The sequence below is a fragment of the Melospiza georgiana genome, chromosome 6 (genome assembly GCF_028018845.1).
Source record: "Melospiza georgiana isolate bMelGeo1 chromosome 6, bMelGeo1.pri, whole genome shotgun sequence".
In the NCBI taxonomy this organism is placed as follows: Eukaryota; Metazoa; Chordata; class Aves; order Passeriformes; family Passerellidae; genus Melospiza; species Melospiza georgiana.
The window spans coordinates 2,225,142-2,246,050 of NC_080435.1; the positions used below are offsets into that span (position 1 = coordinate 2,225,142).

The 20,909-nt window shown below is 48.1% G+C and overlaps 2 protein-coding genes across 4 annotated transcripts in view; one reads left to right on the forward strand and one right to left on the reverse strand.

The window, feature by feature from the left end:
- Positions 1–6,697: 6,697 nt before the first annotated feature.
- CCDC177 (coiled-coil domain containing 177) lies at positions 6,698–11,563 on the reverse strand. The gene has a single exon (XM_058027065.1). It carries the CDS (start codon positions 11,530–11,532, stop codon positions 9,634–9,636), a length of 1,899 nt encoding a protein of 632 aa, XP_057883048.1. The 5' UTR covers positions 11,533–11,563; the 3' UTR covers positions 6,698–9,633.
- Positions 11,564–13,306: 1,743 nt separating this feature from the next.
- Positions 13,307–20,909, forward strand: part of SUSD6 (sushi domain containing 6) — an 89,539-nt gene continuing 81,936 nt past the window's right edge. The window contains exon 1 of one of the 3 annotated variants that reach the window (XM_058026434.1): positions 13,307–13,403. The gene's annotated coding sequence lies outside the window, so the exon portion shown is untranslated. The remainder of the gene's footprint in view (positions 13,404–20,909) is intronic. The other 2 variants (XM_058026436.1, XM_058026433.1) reach the window with 2 other exon arrangements.

Here is a 20,909-nt window from a genome sequence, read left to right on the forward strand (position 1 = left end):
AACTGGGAAAGAATGAGAGAAAACCTTTCCTGCTGCTTCAAAGCAGTGGCTGGGATATGGCTGTGAAGCATGCAGCGGGCATGCCTGCCTTATTCCAAGCAAGTGCAGCAAATGCATCGGAGCATGGGTGCATGACCAGGTTTCAGGCTGTACAAACTGAGGGTTGGAGCCCACTCTTCCAGTGGTATTTAGGGTTCTGTCTGCAAGTGAAATCAGGGAGAGCTCTGACTGACAGGGTCTCGCCTAGGAGGTTTCATCCCCACAGCCAGACTTCTGTCCCCTGCTTTTTGCCGTAATTCTGTTTCTTACCCCTGCCAGAGAAGGAGAAGATGGAGACACAAGCCCATATCCACCTTGCCAACAGTGAGGCACTATCATTCTTGAGGGAAGACCCTTGGCCTTTTTGAGCAAACCTCTCTTCCCAGGCTGTCACTGCATAGTTAAGGATTATGATTCCCCTTTAATCTGGCTTTTCCCTTTCACAAGGTCCCTGCTCTCTTTGGAAACAGCCCCAGCCTCAGATTACCTCTGGCTCTGGTGTCTCCTCTGTCAGGCCCAGGAATGTGCTGGCTGTCACCATGTGCTTGCCCTTGGGCAATTGACCTCAGCAGGCAGGAGCCAATCCCGGGTCTGGTGGCTGAATCCAAATGGCTGATTACAAATAAAGGCGGGTATGGATTGGTCTCTGCAGAACACTGGCAGCCAGCAATCCAGCTCCCTAATGAGAACAGGACTATGGCCATGCTCTACCAAACCCTGGCAGTTTGATATTAAATTTGGTCTTTGAGGAAGAAAAAAACCAAACAGCTTAAAAAGAAAAATAAAAGAAAATTAAACAAAAACCCCAAAACCAAACAACCCCCCCAAAACAACAACAACCTCCCCCCAAAAAATCCAAAAACTTAAACAAAAAAAAAAACCCAAAAAACCCAACAAAAAAAAACACCACACCTTCCCTCTACCCCACCCCCACAAAAAAAAAAAAAAAAAAAAGAGCAGAATTAAAACAGTCTTTAGTAGAAAGGTGTTTTTCTATCCATACCTGTTCTTAGTTCATCCTCCTGATCCCAGCACTGACACACAGTAAAATCTTTTTTCTGACAGCCCAGATTCAAATACTAAAAGAGGTGCTCCTCATCACCTTCTGCTTCACAGGAGAAACCTGGGCACTCTTGGCTGCTGCCCTAGAGCCCAGAGGGAGGTGGTTTAGCTCAGGCTCCTTGCTAACATTGTGGGGTGCTGCCTGACAGATGCCTGGAGCAGCACCCATGCAGGCCTGGGGTAGAGGAAGCCACTGGGCTGGGGTGCTCCAGAAGGCATTTCTCTGCTGCTGTAATGCAGGAGCCTTCACCAGGAAGGAGACCTCAAAAATTCACAATTCATCCTGACTTTCATGTAGGGCCCCAGTCGTATTTCCATTATTTTATACATTTGTTTAAGTCCTGTATGTGTTTATCCCAGGCTTCTCTTTTCCATCCTTACTCCCACCATTCATTCAGGATATGTTTCTTTGCTGTAGTGGTATGAAAGCCATCATAGTTGGAGATGTCTAGAACAGTTTCCCTACAATTTTCCACTCTGACCAGCCCTAACACTTGTTGGGAAACATCATTCCTTTCTCACCTGAGGTCCTAAGTACTTTCTACCATTCTTCATCCCTGAGGGTACCTAAAATGTGTGAAGCTGCTTGGCCACGTACATCTGTTGCATTAGACATATAAACCATGTCTCCTATGATTTTAGGGATATTTAAATAACTCATTTTGTTATTTCTTTCTTCTTCAGACATTCTTTTACTTCCTCTGGGGAGTAGCTTTGTGCCTCCACTTTCCCCATGGAAAAACTTATGCTAAAATTATTCTCCATCCATCTGATGCATCGGTTCCCTGGCCAGGGAAGGACCTGCAGCTTCCCAGAGACAGCAGGAGCTGCAAGAAATCTCTGGAGCAGCACAGTGCAGTCTGATCAGAGAAACTTAGAGAGGACAGTAGGTCTGGGTGTGAACATCATTGCCTTCAGGAATCTCTACTTCTACAATTTTTTTTGATGGAACCGTAAGTAAAATGCATTGAAATACTTGATTCTGCAAACAGATTGTGCAGGTTTTTAAAAAAATTGTAGGAATCACAGAAAACTTCTGTTACAAGACAGAGTGCCTTCTGCCTGGAAAATATTAGGACTCACAGCATCCAAGAGATGTAAATTGGAGTGATAGCTACCATGAAAAGGGATATGGAGTATATCTAAAGCTAACCTAAGATGTCAGGTGTTCTGGTGTTGCATAAAGCCCTGAAGCTCTCAGCTTGCCTACCTGCCTACCGTTTTCTGAGAGCAGGCAGGTCAGCTCTGGTTTACTGAAACAATCCTCCCTGGCTTTACTTCCTCCTGAGCAGCAGCAGGTGAAACTGATAACAGAAACAGCAACATCATGACGCATACCTGTTACAACATACCTAGAATCCCTGTCATGACAGGTCATGCAGACCTTTATGAGCTAGGTATGAGTTTACTGGTAGAGTCCAGGTGAGAAGGAGAAGCTGGTGATAGGATGGATGTATCTTAGATGCCAGCCTGCCCCAGAGCACCTGTGCATGACGTGATGCTGATTGCAGAAAGGAAAGCTTCCCTCTCAGGCAAGAAGGGACACTGCTTCCCATGCCAAGCATTGGTCTAAGTGGGGAGGGCAACAGCTAAGCACTTCCACTGGGGCTGTTAATGCTTGCCCCATTCATGGTACTGTCTGGGAAAGCAATGCAGGGAAAGTAAATTAGCAGCAGTGTTTGATAATTAAAAATAAAACAGTAGCGTCCCTTTGCTGTGCCACAACACCCCAGCTCTTCTGTAGGTTTTCAATCTACTGCACCCAAAGCCCAGACTCAGATTGCTCTTGTAGTTGCTTGTGCACAGACATGCCCCAGTTTAAGAAAGAACAGGGCAATTTAGTTTTCTTGAAGCCTCTGCAGACAGGTAGAGACTTGGCTGCACCCTATGGTCAGCCCCCCAGCTACCCAGCTGCAGGCAATGGGAGCAGGAGCCTCGGGATCAAATTAGGACACAAGGACATTTTGACAACTTCAGGTGGAAGCTGAAAATAGTGCAGAGGCTCCTAGACTGCTGAAATTCCCTGGTGAGAACAAAGTACCACTCTTCCATCAGGGTTCATGTCAGATGGGGACCAAGTCCATCCAGGACAGCTGTGCAGTGGTCCCTCTATAGTGAAAATGGTGCCTGTTCATGGATCTCACATTTTCCTTGAAATCTGAAGAAATAGCTGTTGCTGGGAGGTAAGCATGAAGCCTGTCTTGTCAGCATGTACAGGAGACAGGTGTTTAAGTAGCAAGCTCGTGAACAGAGTGGTTCCCTCCTAGGGTCTAAGAAATTGCATGCAACCCGGCACTTAACAAAACCTTCACCTGCTGGGGTAATATTTTTTTTTTCAGGAGGGAAAGAAAAATGGCTTTCAGCTTTGCCTACACATCTGTGTTTTGTGCTCCCTTCCTCATTTATTTTCCTACCTCTTATAAATCATTAAATAATTGTCAAAAATAGCACAGCTTACTTTGGAGGTGATTAAAAAAGAGATGAAATTATCACATCACCCTCCTACAAACCAAAACATTCCCAGTAGTGTCCAACAGACAAAGAGCCAAATCTCTTACTCCCAACTGTTTAACTTACTATCTGACAAAGTACTTCTGTGCCAGCTGCTCTTCCCCTCAGCTGCACTGAGCTGCTTAAGCAGACACTGCTTTGTAAACACCCAGGAACACAGTGTCCAGCACCAGGGTATTGACAAATTTGTCACCCAGTCTAAAAATATCAGCTGATATGTGACCCTCCCATCCCATTGCGTTGGGTACTGCTCAGGCAGGAGGAAATTTCCACCAAGCTCTTGAAAGCATAAGCTCTGCCAAGCCACTGTGATTTACATAAATAATGAAAAGTTTAATATATCTAGACTGTATTCACTCCTGGAATAACTCTGCTGGCCCTAGAGAGGTATCTAATGGGATGAACTGGGCCCTGTAAGTTTAATGTGCTGAAAGAAAGTGTTATTGTATGCTGTCACATAGAGATCTAAGTGATTCTAGCTAGCCAGGATGCTATAAGGACACTCAGTCAATGTTTACTCATTCATTTAACATTTCCATCTGTAGCTCCTGCCCATTTCTGCTAATGCACCTTCCTCTCACCCTGCTCCTGTCCTGGGCTCCCAGTGCAGCCTTATATAACCTTCAGACCCTCTTCCTCCACCCCCTGTTTAAAAGTGTTTCAGAGTTTGGAGACAATGCCCAGAAGTGGTGGCTGGTGGTCTAAAACCTTTGTCCTCCAAGAAGCACCAGCTGCAGATCAGGAGTCAGGGGAGCTGCCACAGCAGGGGCACAGGGATTTCCCTCCACTGCAACCAGATGAGGTCAATTAGAGGACTGCACAGGGATTAGGGAGGACGTGAGGGAGAGCTCCAGCTAGATCAGGGAGGCCAACGTGGCCCAGGGCAAATCACATCAGCTCTTTCTGCTTCAGTTTGCTTGTACTTAGGCTGGGGGCGATAACTGGTTTACCTCACAGCCAGGTCCTGAGATTAGATGCAGGGAGCTGTGTAAAGCACATAAGAACAAAACAGCACTGGCAGTTTGGTTTTGTAATACAGGATGATTCTTACTGCCAGAGTGGTTTTGCAATGCAGAGGATTTCTGAATGGCAGGGATGCAGGAGATGAGTGCAAAGTTACCAGAGAAAGACTTGAGTCCTTTCAGACTAGAATCTTACAGTAACAAGGTAATGTTTCACAGTAAAGATGCATGCTCAAAGAATGGGCTAAGGACAAAGAAGCCAGGCCTCTAGAAACGAATTTTTTTCAGGTCCTAGTGTTAAGAGGCATGTGGGATATGGGGCATATTCCATTATGAAGGCTCTGAAGACTGGCCTCCCTATAGTGCTGGATGGTCTCCATGAATGGAGAATCTCTTTCCAGGTATCTTGGGTTAGAAGAGTTTTGCTTTTTTTTTCTTGTTCCCAGTGTTTTCTCTTCAAACAATCACCTAGTAATATCTCACCAAAAGGAGGGCAGAGCTGCTGCCTGCCTGGAAGCCAGAAGCATTATGACTTTCTTACCCTGCCTCTGTACTGGCTCTTCAGAGTGGGTGCTATTTGCTTGCCAAGGACTTGTGGGGCTGCACTCCCCCAAGCAGCTGTGTTAGAGCTCCATCAGCTCCCTGTACTGCACTGCAAAGCAGGTGTCTCGGGGCTGACTTCCAGAAGGACTGGGCTAAGCCAGTGTTTTGCCTATGACAGCCTGCTTTTACAACTTTGCAGGTTAAGTCCAATCCTAACAAACTACACTCCCTTGGAGCAGCAAAGCATTAGAGCTTACACTGGATTGCTTTGAAGGGAGCCTGTGTGATCTGAGAACACATCACAGAGCACCTCCCAGAGCACCTCTGCTCTCCTGGATGTAGTGCCTGCTCTGCTAAGCAGCACAGTCTCAGGTCCACAGAGCAGAACTACCTGTGAAGACACCAGTTACCATCTGTAATGTGCTGCATCTAACTAGCTTTGTACCTCATCCTTACATCTCCCTGCATCTTCTTTAAAACAAAACCCCAACAAGACGAAAAAAAGCCCAAACCAAAAAAACCTCATGTTTGAAACGGCATTTCAACTACTACATTTTTGTCTTTACCTGCAGAAGAATGCCCACAGCTGAAAACACGTCTTTCTCTGATGCAACAACTGCGGCAAGGAGAAGCCATCCTCAGGTAAAATACAACAAGCCAGGCAATGTATTGCAAATTCTGTTTCCCACACCTCCCTGACCAGCCTTGGCTTAATAAAGACGTAGATGTCTTTAACTAAGTCCCCTATCAAACCTGTGAGCACTGCATATTCAGCATTTTCTTAGCAAACAGAATTCCCCTGGCACCAGGAGAAATTTTAGCAAAGAATGAGTCTGCAGCTCCACAGCATCCTAAGAGGAAAATAGATAACCAAGGTGAGAAATCTAATCCTTACATCCCTCTTATGGCATGTGGAGAAAGAACTTAGTATAAACTGGCTTAAAATTTACCTTGCAAAATATTAACCAGTGGTGGTGCAGCTGCTCCTCCTAATAGCTTTTAGACATATCTGCCAAATTCAACCTTGACAGAGAGAATGCCTTTTAGTGATGAATTTTGTGTGAAGAGGAAGCACACAGGTAAGATTGTTGGCACTCTCTCTGGCACTGAAGGGCTCCAGTTTCAGCCCAGATGCCATTAAAGCGTAGACAATCCATCCACATAAACAAGAATTTCTGAATGTGCAAAATGTGTTCCATTGTGTTCCAAAATTCCTCCAGAGGTCAGCCAAAAGAAACTGCTCTTTAGTCAGTGCTTCTCCTCCATGTTGATTGCTTTTTTAGTTCTCCCTAACCTGCAGCTCAATTGCAAAAACACCAAATAAGCCCCATCTAAAAGGGCCATACTTTTTACATGTGACCATTGGTTTAACTTCTGTTCCTACAGAAATCCAGCAGTAGAACTCCTTCTCAAATAAACAAAAGCATAAGCAGACCCAAGAAACACCTCATGCCTCCATCCAGACTGCTGACTTATATTTTCCATGCTTCAATTTTAAACTCATAAAATTCACTGAATTTCATGGACTTGGGACTTAAACCACTACAGAAATAAAAAATATCCATACACAGATCAGTGTCTTTTGAAAAAAAAAATATTTTTCTCAGATTGCACATTCAAAACTTGAGCTGTACACTGCACAGTAGAGGAACACTAGTTTGCCAATCCAATTACCTTCATGTAGGTTTGTGTTGATTAGTTCAGCTGTAGCCCCAAGGTGTCAAACTCAGTCAGCAGCAAGAGATGGACCCCACGTGTAATTACAGTCAGTGGCCATGTCTCCTGGGCTGCAGCATGTTCTCCGTCTGGAAATGCCCTTGTCAGAGGGAGGTTTGGACAGTCTTCAGGTAGATTGCAGTAGAGCTTTAGGGAAAACATGCTCCTCCAGTTAGAGGCTGCCTGCTCATTCACCCATCACCATGTGCCTTCTTTCCACTGTTTCCCATCTCTCCCCCTTGTCCCTCTGCTAAGTTAACCAAGCAGTGAATTTCAGCCCCAGTGCAACGACACAGGAAGCAAAACCCTTCATATATGTGCTGGCAGGCTTTCTCTCCAGCCCCAAAGGCTACAAATCAGATGAAACACTGGCTATGCTGGAGTCACTGCAGGTTTTATCCCAACTCTAGTGCTGTCAGGGAGCAAGGGCAGTTTTGCAGTGGCTGGATTTGAGCCACTGACCATCTCTTTTCTAGGTCTTTGAGGGCACACACAAATCACTGAGGCACAGACATCATGTGAAGTCTGTGTTTTCTCAAGGACCTTGTCCAGTGTTAGAACAGGATTTGTTTCACTGTTCTGATTGCTGCTTTGAGGCTGAGGATAAGGGGATAGCCTCCCTGCTGGAAACACTAATGCAGCTGTCCTTTCCACAATTACCAGATTTGGGTGTTAAAGCTTTTCACTGAGGAGTGTTTTACTTTAATAACCACTCAAATAAATAAATAAATAAATACATACATAAATACATAAATAAATATTACTTTGTATTTTATAAGCAACATTTGTCCAAAGTCTTTGAAGTGCTTTGCCAATCAGAGTCTTACTATTTCCCGTGAGTCCCAGGAGCCCAACTCTGCTCCCGTTTATATCAATAGGAGCAGGTCCAGCCTCTGAGGACTTGCCTGGCATTACACAGTGAGCCAATGACTGACAGAGCAAACACTGCTCAGGTGCCCTAATTCCTACTTTCATGCTGCCTGCCCTTAACACCACCAATCATACTTTGATTCAAAGATCAAATCTTATAAAAATAAAAAAAAAAATACCTATGTCTTAATTTTCAACATTGTGTAATATCTCTAACCTTGCAGGGCACCAGTATATTTGGTCTATTGTTAGTGTTCATTTAACAACTTCTTTAAAGCCTTCTAGGAGGGCTCTGACCCGCTGTTACCTCCTGGGAAATTCTGGTAAGCAATGTATGCATGCTAGACTGCATGTCTGTGCCATATGTCAACCCTCTCCTGGTTGTCTCTTCTACTATGTTCTATGTCAGAGACATCCGCAAAGAAACGAGATCCTGTCTCTTCTTGGTGCTTCTCCTCCATGCTCCAGGTCTGACTGCTACCATCAGAGCAACCCCATCCGGCGTCACAGATGGTGGAACAGAGAGCTGATGCTGCCCGGAGCCAGAAAAAAACCAAACCAAAGTGCCTGCTTCAGATGTGTGCTTACAAATCCAACTCTGTTACAAAGAGTCCATGTGGAAACCTGGAGCAGAATGCTGTAGTACTTGAATACTGTACACAGGGCACAGGTAGGTTTTTCACATTTCTGGTGCATTTAATTGCAGAAGAACTCAGTTCCCCCTAAATAGTATTGAGTTAGCTCTTATAAAAAAGACATGATCCTCATCTAAGAGAATCTGTAATGTACCTTATTTTGTGCATCTCTCTTTCTTGTGCTCTATACAAGAATACAACTCTTAGCACCAGTGGCAGAGAAATGCTGCCCTGCTCAGTAGACACTGATAAGAGCTGGGTGAACATGTCATTGTACACAGCTCATGAGAACTATAAGCTTGGAACTCTGGAGAACATCTGGTCCAACCTCCTGCTCAAGACAGGCAAATTGGATAAGGTTTTGAGAATTCCAGAGGGTGGTGATTTCCATTTACAAGTGACCTCTGTGTTTCTCCAAAAGTCCAGATTCCACAGGTTCATTCATTTTCATATCTTAATGAACAGGTGACTTGTGTGGGTGCTTGTCAGTTTGTGGACTGTCCACAAATTTCTCTCCTTTACTCCCTCCTCCAAAAAAAAAGAAGGAATTCTACAGATGTTTGTAAGAGAACCTTGGAAAGGAGGAGAAGAGGTGAGGATACCTTGGGAGGGGTAACAGCAAAAAATAAATTGTGTTTGCGTGCACTTTCAGACAGCTTCTGCCCAGCTCTGATCATGATGTCTACTTACATGGCCTTGATCTGTGCTTTCCCTAGCCTGGTACTGGCCCCAGCCAAGGGGCACCCAGAGTACATGGCATTCTGTACTCCAGCCTTCCTCCCTTCAGCATGGGATTGCAGCAGCTTTGAAAATGCAGTCCCGTGACTTAAACCAAACTGCCCATCACTGCAGGCAGAATGAGCTGGGGTGGTTTTGGTTCTTATTCAGCAGGCTCTAGTAGTCAGCAACCTCTGTTTGCATTTCCCGCTGGAGAGTGCAGCTGTAGTCATCTCTGGTGTAAACAATCAATCAATAACTCAGAGGCTTCAAGCAGATTTTGCAGCCCTCTCTGAAAAAAAATGCATGTGCTTGTGGGGTGGAGGACAGAAAAACTTGCTTCCTCTCTGTAAAGATGACTGAGGTCAGTCTCTGAAACACACCCAGAATGAAAAATGTTTTTAAAACAGTATGTGAAATAGCTGCCACATTTTTGTGCGGTACCCTGCTACCCCAAAACACGAAATTAGGGTGGATGTTGGTTTTCGTTGTTTTTTAAATGCTCATGCCGAGGAGCTTTCTGTCACATTATGATGGACAACCAGTGGTGCATCCTCACTCACCCATGACAAGATCTTTCACTTCTTACTAAGCTGAGCATGCAGTTCTGCTTCGAAGGCCATCTTGTCAAAGGTGCGCATGTTCGTCTCCTCCCGCACCTTCTCCCGGACATGGAAGGATGCTCGAGCAACAGACCTGGCATTTTCTAAGACAGTCTTCTTCTCCTTGAAGATCTGCTCACTTCTCTCCAGCTTCCTCTCTATTGAGAGGAGAATTTCCCTGCGCCGTAAGTCCTCATACTGTTCCACCTTTTGCTTGTTCATCTTCTGCACTTTTTCCTTTTCCAGACGGCTCAAGACCACTTTGCGGGCTTTTTCTTGGACAGCCTCTTCAGCCACCTGGGCAGCATGCTGGAGCTTTCTCTCTGTCTCTCTAGCCAGTGCTTCCAAGTGCTCCTTCTGCTCTCTTTCCTTCTTCTCTGCTGCCAGTTTAGCTCTCTGGATCTGCATGTCCTCACGCCTGGCCTTCTCCCTCAGCTCCTGGTTCCTCTTCTCCACAAGCTGCTCGTAGTTCTCCTGAGCCTTTGTCAAACTCATCTTCAGGGATGCCTTCAGCATTTCTTTCTCTTCTGCCTCCTGCTTGGCCAGTTCCTTGAGCAACGCCTCATGCTTCAGCTTCTCTGCTTGGTTGAACAGTCTCTTTTCCTTCTGCAGCTGCACCTCCTTTTTCAGCCTCTTCTGTGCAGCTGTGGACAGCTTCTCTTGCAGGAGCTGCTCCTCTCGCTCCTGGTGCTCCTTCTTGACCTCTTCCTTTGCCTTCAGGTTGAGCTCTTGATGGAGTTTTTTCTGCTTGTCCTCCTTGATGGCCCTCTCCAGCCTCTCCCTCCGCAGCCGCTCCTGCTTCTCCGCTTGCTCCCGCCACCTCTCCTCGCATACCAGGAGCTGCTTCTGCTTCATCAGGGCAGCTTCCTCCTGCTCCTGGTTCAGTCTCCCTCGCCGCTTCTCCACCTGGCTCTCCCACATCCGCTGACCCTGCAGGAGGGCCCTTTGCTTCTCCTTCTCCTCCTGCTCCTTCCGCTGCTCAGCCAGGCGCCGCTGGCTGTCCCACTGCAGGTGAGCCGCCTGCCGCTGCTCCCGCAGGAGGTTGGCCTCCTGGTGCTTGGCGATCATCAGCGCCGCGATCTTCTTGTCCCTCTCTGGCACCTCTGAGAGACCCTTCTTCCTCTTCACCTCCCTGACGATCCTCTCGACTCTTTGGGCAGTCTGTGGTGAGTGGCTGAGGTCGCCCAGGCTGAAGCTGCGCCCCAGCAGAGTCCCATTGGCGGCGGCCACCCCCCGACCCCGGCCGCACACCTTGCCCCCGCGCTCCCGCAGGCTCTCCCCGCTGTAGGACGACGAAGCGCCCGACTCAGAGGAGGTCTTGCCCCAGCTACCCTCGCGGCGCTTCTGCAAGGAGTCCAGGGAGTGGCTCTTGCCCTTGGCACCCCTCGATGACCCGGCCTTCCCCCCGCCATGGGTCCGGGGCCCGCCGGCAGCTGCGGCCGCGGCCCGGGAGGAGACGCGGGCGGCGGGCGAAGGCGGCAGGCTGCCGAGGGGCCCGAGGATCCGCCTCTTCTCCTCCCGGATAATCCTCTCCCGCTCCTCCCGGCACTGCTGCAGCTTGCGGCGGCGCTCCCGCTCGTAGGCCTCGTAGAGGCCGGCGGCCACCCGCATGGAGCGCCCGGGCGCCTCTCTCAGCAGGTCCCCCAGCGCCCGCGGCAGCAGCTCCACGGGCCGCACGGCGCAGCGGGCGCAGGCCTCCAGCGACCGCGGGCTGGTCAGCACGTACCGGCTGCCCTCCGCCGCCGCGCAGTCGAAGTTGTACAGGTCCAGGTGCAGCAGCGGCGACTGCTCTCCAGGACGGGCCGGCTCTCCCCCCGCCGCCCCCCCGGGCGCCGGGCAGGGCTGCGGGGGAGGCTCGGCCGGCGGCTCCACCATGGCTCGGCCTGCGGGGCAGAGAGCGGCGGCGGGTGAGCGGGCGGGCAGCGGGCGCACGGAGCCCTTTGTGTCCCCGGGGCAGGGGCGAGGGGCGCACCGGGGGTGCCTGGGCTGGGCTGCGTTCGTGCAGGACAGGGGCAGGTCGCGGCAGGTGCTGGGCACGGAGGGGCAGTGTCCGGGGCCGGGGGTGCCCGGGGCGGGGAGCCGTGTTTGGGCGGTCGGGCACAGGGGCGTGGTGCGGGAGTCTTCGGGACGCGCGGGTTGTGAGCGCGGGGGCGTTTGGGGTGACGGGGGTCGTTCAGGGTCCTCCGGCAGGTTCGGGCAGTGGGCGCAGAATCGTTCGGCAAGGAACGGGGATGCTGGGGCTGCAAGGGGTGTGTCTGGGCCGGGAGGGCAGTCTGGGCTGAGGGTAGTCAGGCTGTGAGGATGCTGTAGGTGCGCCGGGCTTGGCGGACTGGCGGACGAAAGTGTCCGCGCTTGAATGAGTGAACGGAGAGAGGGGTGCCCGGGGGTGCCAGGCAGGGCTGGCAGCGGGACCGAGACCTACTCCCGGGCCGCGGCGCAAGACGGAGCCCCCCGCCCGCCCGCCCCGGTCCCCCGCGGCACTCACCGGGCGGGCGCGGCCGCAGCCCCGCTCTTTGTCTCGGTGCCGGCGGCCTCGGCGATCAGGCGGGCGGCGGCGGCGGCTCGTCCATGGCACCCCGGGCCCCGCGCGGCGCCCCCACCTGCGGGGCGGGCACGGCGTTGGCCCGCAGGCTGCGGCGCCCCGCGCTGCCCGCTGCAGCCCCGGCGGGGGGCGGGCGGAGGCGGGAGCGGGAGCGGGAGCGGGCGCGGGGGGAGCCCGCCCGCAGCCCCGTGCGCCGCCGGGCCGGGGGCAGCGCTGCGGCCGGGCGGGGACCCGCCCCCCTTCCCGCCGCGAGGGGCCGGGCCCGGCGATGCTGCGGCGAGCTCGGGGGGCGGGCGAGCGCCCGGCCCGCCCGGAGAGCGTCCTTCCCTGCGGGCATCCCCGCTCCCTGTCTGCGCATCCCTTAACCCGTGCCTCCTGCCCTGCACCTGCCGCTCCGAGCCCGCGTCTTTCCCTGCAGACCGTCCCTAAATAAGCGGCAATTTCAGGGTCGTGCCCCTAGTTTTGCATTATACCTGCACACAAACAAGCCCATCTGTATTTACCGTTAATATAGACAAGGATAAAAAGAGTGTAAGAAGGAGCAAGAGATGCTAACCCAGTTTTACAGATGGCAAACTGAGCCCCAGGGAGATGAAGATGCCTGCCTTGGGCTGCCTAGGGAATTCACGCCAGAGCTGGAAAGGAACGGCAAAGCTCTCAGATTTCTGTTCAAAGCAGTTTCCAGCCATGAAACCTTATTCCCTTTTGTGCTGGTGTAAGCTATTGCTTGATGCAAGGATGTGGCAGGCTATACAGTACACTTTTTTGAGTACCCAGTTTGAATGTGGTGCTTGCAGTTACTTTGAAATATCCCTGGTTTCTACAGGAATCCTGGGCTCAACAGCCTCAGTGGAGTTGAGAAATGCTTTGCTCTGGAAATACCATTCAGCCAAAAGAGGATCACTGCTGCTTGTGGAGCTGCAGAGCATCTGTGCCACTTAGTGGAGCAACTCTTGATTTTTTCAGGCAGAGGACAGGAGTAATAAATGCACCATTAATCACTGTGTTCTGAAGTCAATGTTTTTCAGCAATTTCTCATTTAACTTCTACAGGTGTGCCTTAATATGGTTTGCTTTAATAAGGAAGGATATGGTACTTCCCAAACAACTTTCCAGGATGGCCCAGGACAAGGATACAGAGCAAAAGAAGGACCCAAAAAGGCTTGGGAGTTCTTAACAGAAAGCTGATGAGCAGAAGGTTGGTTGTCATTTCATATTGTACAGGCAAAGACTGTGCTGATGAATGCACAGGGTAATGATGCATCCACAGCAAGTGAGCAAACTCCACCAATAAGCCATATTGACTGATCTGATCTCATTCATTCATCACCATGATGGTCTGCAGGGGACAGCTATAAAGCTTGGTTATTAGTCACATGAAAAATCCTGAGGCAGGGACCAGCTCTGCCATGTGAAGAGCCCAGCCTTCTGGCTGATGGAGCTAACCATTAACACTTGCTGTAGCACCGTAGCTGTGTTCCCTCCTCATGGGGAGGATTAAGCTGCTAAGTGCATATGCCAGGTAAGGTGGAGGCTCCTCCAAGCTTTTGGCATGTTGCTATTTCAGCCTTCATCAGGACTGTATTTGGGCCTTGATCTTTTCAGGTTTCCATGTGTATCTTTGGGAGACCTGTAAGTGGTCTCCCAAATGCAATTAAAAAGGGATTTATCAGGAGATTTTTAGAAGCAGCTGGATGTGACTTTAGGAGACATTAACACACACTATCCAAACACGGAGTCATATCCCTATCTCATCAAGACTAAAGGAGTTTTGGGATGGGGAAGGAGATCATTGGAGGAGTTTAAGTGGATTGCTGCTTGTGAATCATTTTCCCAGACACAATTATAAAGCCTAATTCTCTGTTGACTAGATATGTCTAGAAATCTATGTGCTCAGGTGGAGCAGTACTATAATGTTATGCTTTAATAAACATTTCTAATTTTGCATCACTACTAATGATAGCAAGAGATGTGGGGCAGTGGAAAACTGGAACTACAGATTGAGTGGGTGGAAATTTTTGTATCACTTCAACAAATTCCTCTGTATGCCTTCCATTGCTCATGTATTATTTACTTTCTTCCCATCTAACTTTAAAACTGTCCAAACCTGGGTTCTTCCTTGCTCTCTTCATGGGAGCTATTTCACAACCTATTGCAGCTCATTGGTAAAAGCTTTTGAGTTACCTTCAGCTTCAGTTTTTCCCTCTCTTTGTTTTGTCTTCTCTAAGTAATTTGCACTCCCTCCTGCTTGGGTGTATGCCGTACAAATGTTTGTCAACTGTTTCTATGTCCCCTCAGAGACAAGAGCACATACTGTCATCACAAATCCAACCCCCCACGGTTGCACAGGGAGCTGTCACCCTCTGTCTCCCCCCAGTGTGTCAGACTCTCATGGTAGCCACAGCCCTGAACTGAGCAGTGGGTTCCTGCCCAGCACTCAGCTTTGTGTTGCCTGGCAGGGTAGCTCTGTGCACATTCCTGGTGCTGGTGTGTTGCCTTCCTCCTGTCTAGCTAATTTCTTTGTGTCCCCTTCGCTGATTTTCTGGCTCTCCTAAGGCTAGATCAATATAGTTTGACTTTCCAGAACTCTTCCCTCCTCTGCCAAGAGGAATGTTAGTTGGTGAATTATTTCCTCCTTGCTAAATAGCCTTTATTTTCCAGGTTGAATCCTATCTTCATCTAGTTTGCAATTTCTACTCTCTGTCTCAGGCTTTTTATACTGTTGTTGAGACAACCCTGACCTACTGTGTAGCTACCTGAACTCTCAGCCTATTCCCTCTTCCTGAGACTCTTCCTGGTTTTGCACCAGAATATTCCTGCACCTTTCCAAGCCCTGTGGATAAGGGGAAAGTGACAGCCTTGGGGAGAGGGTAATAGGGAGGCCTCTGACACAATTTTTGCTAGCATCTCCCAGGCATATTGCCCTTCTCTTCCTAGCTGCTGCTGGGACACAGGCACCAAGTATCTGCCCAAATATGTCCCTTCCCTGCCCAGCTGCAGCTCCTGCCCCTCTCCCAGGACACGCCAGTGCCTCTCCAGCCCAACCTTCTTTTGTCAGCTGGATGGTTTAAGCACTAATTTAAAACTTTAATGAGGCAGTCAGTCTAATGTTTTACTGATCCCCAGCACCATGGTATCCTTGGTTCCTTCCCTCTGAACAGCCACTTGTCACATGCCATAATCCTTTGTTTACAGTCCTGTAGCCCATCCACCTGAGTGATTTTACAGCCTGCTCTGTGATAATGCTGAACATAAAGTCCCATTTGACTTTATACACTGGGCTAGCCTGATAGCCAAGGTCCAAAGCCCAGCATGCCACAACATCAGTGTAACAACCTGACAAAAGCCAAAGTCCTATGTGAGATTTCAGTGTTGGTGCCTTTTTTATATTTCCCACACTTTGCCTTCGTTTTTGTCACTCTGTGCTTCTGCTCTGCCTGCAGTCCTGGCACAGCTTGCCCTTTACCTTCCTGCATGGATGGCAGGATGGCATTTGCTTTCCTCCTGCCATCACAGACTGCCTGCTGAGAGACGTGGCAAGGCATCCCTCCTCTGTTTCCCCCTGCCAGGCTGTTCTGGTGTGGTGAGTGCACAGCATCAAAGTAACTGCCCAAAGCTGGGGCACCGTCCCCACGGGTCACAGCCCAGAGGCTTTGCCTAATGTTGACATCTGTGGCTCACCCTCACTGGGGTCCCCAGGGAAATGGAGCTTCTGGCTGGGGAAGCAGAGAAGAGCTGGGGCGTGAGGAGGTAGCTGGGAATGGTGACATGCAGTGGGGGACAAAGCAGAGGGCTACTGCCAGAAGCAGAATGTTTGGCAGCCGCTGGGGACAGACTTGCATTGCAAATACTACAGCTTTCACTCTAATGTAAAGCTGGAGTCTGAGGCCAGTGTGCTGATGGTGAGTTGTTATTTGTGTTCATCTTGCTGGGAAACACCATGGTGTGTGCTGTTTGCTGTCTCACTGAAACCAGTCAGTCCTCGGTAATTAAAAGATTTTGTTGGTCCCTGGCTGAAGGGATCTGCAAATAATTGTGTGTCTCTGTGTTGAGGACTGGCAGCAGTCTTGCTGCATGGATGCTTTCTTGGGGTCATGCTGAACAGCTCTCTATTTGGCTTTGTGCAAGTTTGGCACATCTGCAGTAGTTTTGTTTTTGGGTAAACCTAGTCAGCTACCAGGACTGTTTGAACAAAACTATGGTAGGCTGGCAGAGAAGATGAGGGGAAAAAACCTTGTCACTGCGTATTTCCATGGAAACAAGTGTAGGTATTAGGGTAGATTTTATTTGGTTTTCAAGATATTCTGTTGTCAGTGGTTATTTCTGGAGTGATTAGAATGTTGGCATATATTGGCAGAAACCAAACCTCAGATGTGTATGTTGAACCTAATGCACGCAGTTCTTCTGGTCAGGCTTGGCTTCTCTGGGGAGCTCCTGGGTCATGAGGGAGTTATGGAGCCCTTGCCCACAGTGAATCACGGAGGATTTGGCCCCAGGGTCATAGAGCAAACTTCAGATGAGGTAAACAAATAGCTGAAATGAGTATGAGGATGTCTTTGTTGTGAGAGGTCAGAATACACCACCGGAGTGATCCATGCAGGACTACAAACTGCATGTGCATGAGCTACTCTCCGGATACAAACAGTGCAGTGACTCTAATAAGCAAGGGCCATTGATTGTAAACTCAACAGGAAGGCTACATCCTAATGCTACATGGTTACATTTTCAAGCTGAAGCTGAATGCAATTACGTCCCATTCATTTACTTGAAAACTGTTGGTTTTGAGCAAATGATCAGTCTTGCATGCTGCTTCAGTTTCCAAGCTGCGCTATTTATTCTAGCACAGCCTGGGAATCACAACATGAAGCTATTGAAGAACAGTGGGAAATGTGACATTGCTGGTGATGCTCTTCCAAGGAAGTAAAATGCAAAGTGTAGTCAAACAGAACAAACTGTCAGATTAAGACTGGAGATTTTAAATTATTTTTGTTTAAACTAATCTGAGGTGTTTGTTAGCTGAATAGTAAGATTATTTCTCTTTTGGTATGATTTTTACCTTCACTGCTGCTTGGATTTTATCAGTTAGGTATTTTTAGAACTGAAAAAATCTCACATCACTCCTCCTTGGCCTATTGGAAGCCACATCAGAGCACAGCATTCTAGGATATAGTATTTAATGTTCCAATTTAAATATGAGCTGCTTTTCCATTCCTAGACTGTACTTGGTCTTGCCTGATGGTGCTGTGCCAAGGAGCTGGCAGCCAGCAGGAGGAGATTTGCTGTTTCCTTCTGCTCTCATCTGGGAGTGATGCACAGCAGGGAGCATGAGAGGGGTCAGGAGTTGGAAGCTGGACCTTTCCTCGTTTTGTTATCCGTACACCCATGCTTGTGGAGTGTAAAGGACGCATATGGGGCCAGTGCACTCAGCCTGCATTGGTGTCTGTTATGGCCTGAGGAGAAAGGCAGAGAGGTGTTCAACCCACGATGTCTGCTCTTGAATTCAGGAGAGCTGGAGGACAAATATCCCGCTCATGAAGGCAAAGTGAACACACGTGGGCAGGGTTGCATCACTCTCCCACATTAGGGCCACAGGAGGTAGCCCAAGCCTGAGTTGCCCCTGCTGTTTTAATACTGTTTAACAATGACCTGCGCTACAACGCTGCCATGGCTTTGGCCAAAGCCCCTTATGAATAATTCTGCTTAATTATGGGTGAATGCTGCAGCTGAAACCTACTACCCATAATGATAGGATTACATTTAAATTCCTCAAATTATACCTATAGTTATATGCTTAGATTTTGGAGGGGATAACCTCTATTAATCTTTTACAGCATGAGCAGGGATTCTGAATTCCTTAGGCATCAGAGAGCACCTGTCCAGAACCCCAGAGGCCATACCAGTTCCAGTGCAGTTCAGAACCCATCATGTGAATCGCATGTCAGCAAAACCTCCCCAAGGGGAAAACTGTTCTACCTGAAGAATGAGTAATTGCAGCTGGAGACAGTGCCAAATAGATTTTTCTTTTCCGTTGGGCCGATTTCTGGGAATAAAGCCAACTGGAAGACTGCTAGAAGAAAATCTTCCTAACTGATCATATTTGCAATCAATTTTTTATGCCAGATGTTGCCTCAGAAAATATGAAAGTCAGCAGACAGTAGTTCTAGTATGCAGCTTGAAAAGGGCTGATTTTTATATAAAGAAAAGAAAATGAAGATTTGCTGCTTTCTTGAGGTGTACAGAGTCTGTATGTAGCCAAACAATGCAAAATCATGGGGAAAGAATGGGTGGAAATCCAAGAAGTTAACAAATGTCCCGTAACAAAAACCTACTGTGTAATAGAAAGACTTCTACAGCTACCCTTAATTGTGAAGAATTAGTCAAGAGAAACCTGACTTTATAATTTAATTTTCAGGGTTGACAGAGGAGAAGCTGAGAGTAAATTGGGTTGCTTTTTGGGAAATCGTGGAGCATGAAGTTGTTGGAAAGCAGGAAGGGTTGAGAACAATGGATGTTAGACAGGAGCAGGTTCAGTTCTTTGCTTGTCACTTTTTTACTAAGCAAATGGTGGAAGTTGGTATCTATGGGATCTGTACCACCCTCTTCCATCTGTGAAGAGGAATAATAGCACCTTCCCTAAGCAGTGCATACTCAATGTGATAATGAAGCTGAATAACAAGTACATTAGATAAACTTGGCAGTGGGAGGAATTTAAGATGGTTGGAAGGTAACTTAAATTGCTTACAGGATTTTATGGTGAAGGAGGTTTTGTCCTTTATCATCTTAGATCCCCTTTACCTCTTTACTGTAGCACATAAGCAGTGATGCAGCTACTGTATCGTTGAACATGCTAAAGAGGGTGGGATGATGGATAGTTTACCGTAGCAGTTTTGTAGAATTGGTGCTTCCTATACAAGTGTATATAGGTCAGATCCTGCAGTTTTCTCCTTGAACTAACAGGCTCACTGTACTCAGTGATTTGGGTTTTGTTGTACAATTTTTTTTCTTCTAACTCTCAGGGATGAAATTCACGAGATGGTGCCAGTACAGGTCCGTGGCCCTGAAGAACACCACAGTGAGATACCTGTGCAGGATGGCTGCTGTACAGTGGCACTGTGTCCAGGCAAACTGTTCTGCTGGGTTTTGAGTGTCATTCTCTGGACATGGCATGGGTGCTGATTGTACCCAAAGGAAGCAAATACTAAGAAGGCAAATGTGATCTTCTGGTTTATTGGGCAAAGTGTCTCTGATAGCAAGGGAGGACACCACTGGTTTGCAAGGTACTGAGGAGACCCTGTGCAGAACACTGTGTATTATTCCAATGTTGGGAAATCCTGGAGGCAAGATTCTGGTGTTAAAAAAGATTAAAGTGAGTTTGAGACAGCAGGGCTAGTTAGGATGATCAGTGAACCAGTAAGCTAGCCTTAGGACAGGGCACTAAAAGTGCTTCTATCTTTGAGCCTGTAAAATGAAATTTGAGGCAGGGTGTGGCAGACCTTTAAAAATATGCAAAGGACCAGGCAATTTGCTCAGCCAGTGCCTTTCATGTATCCTGCATTTTGCTGTGCTAACCCAGGGACATGTCACAGTCACCCTCAGAAATGCAGACTCTGAAGAAACAACTCCTGTGAAAATCAGGGTGGTTTGGTTGTTGACTTCAACTGTAGCAAGACCTACGGAAACTCCCTTTTCCTTGCTCTGAACATTTAGCCCTTAAGTGAAGTGGAATTAATACCATTGTGCTGTGTGGCTTGAAACTAGCACAACTGGAGCAGAAGTCAATTTGCTGTATTTGAAAGAAAATTAATTAAGGCCTCATTTGTTTCCCTCAGAGAGAAAAGCTCTGGGTAGTTTCCAGGAGATTTTTTTTTTTTTTGAGCTTCTCTGGTACAGGCCTATATGTACAGAAGAAAGTAGTGGAGCTTCAAGACCCAAATCCCTATAAACTCCAGGGTGTGAGCTGGAGCTTCTTGCTCCCATGACAGCATGACAGCCCTGATGACTGCTCCACAACTATATGCTGCATTTCAAGTCACAGCAATAAAAAAAAAATCTCTTAATGTGGTGCATGTTTGTGGTACTCCAAGAAAGGAAATGTCATGGCAAGGATGGTGCTCATAGCCAGGTTTAGCCTTACCTGTTCTTCATCAGCAGACTGTGAACTCAAGTGCCCTAACAAGGCAAAAGGGTGGATGGTGTGCCAAGATTACTCTTTTATTCTTGTTTTTCCCATGTTGCTTTAATAGTCTTTTGGAGATGAGCTGCTCTATTTACATCTACTCTAAGTATTAATAATGCCCTGCTAAACACAAAAAATGTGCATGGGTTCCAGTGTATGATACTGGAAGTGTAACTGAGGGCTACCAGGCCAGGAGATGTGCGCAAAAGGAAGGGGAGAAAAAAATGAAAGCAAAACAACAGAGGTGTAATCTACAGGAGGCTAATGGGCTGTGAGGATTTTGACAGCACTTAAAAACTGATTTACTCCTGCACAAATCCCATTTCAAACAAGTTGCCAATAGGTCACAGAGGTGTTCCCAGCAAGAAGCAAAGGAGGAACAAGAGTGTATGTGGCTGTCATGTATGCCCAAGTGGGAGATGCTGTTTGCTAGAATGAGGCCTGGCATGCTGGTAGCTCCAAGAAACAAAAGGCATCTCTGGTGTGATGCCAGCTACCTGCTTTCCCACTGGAATCTGGATGTGGGGGGTTGATG

Coding starts and splice junctions, on each gene's coding strand:
- CCDC177 (XM_058027065.1), bottom strand. CDS start 11,532: ATGGTGGAGCCGCCGGCCGAGCCTCCCCCGCAGCCCTGCCCGGCGCCC.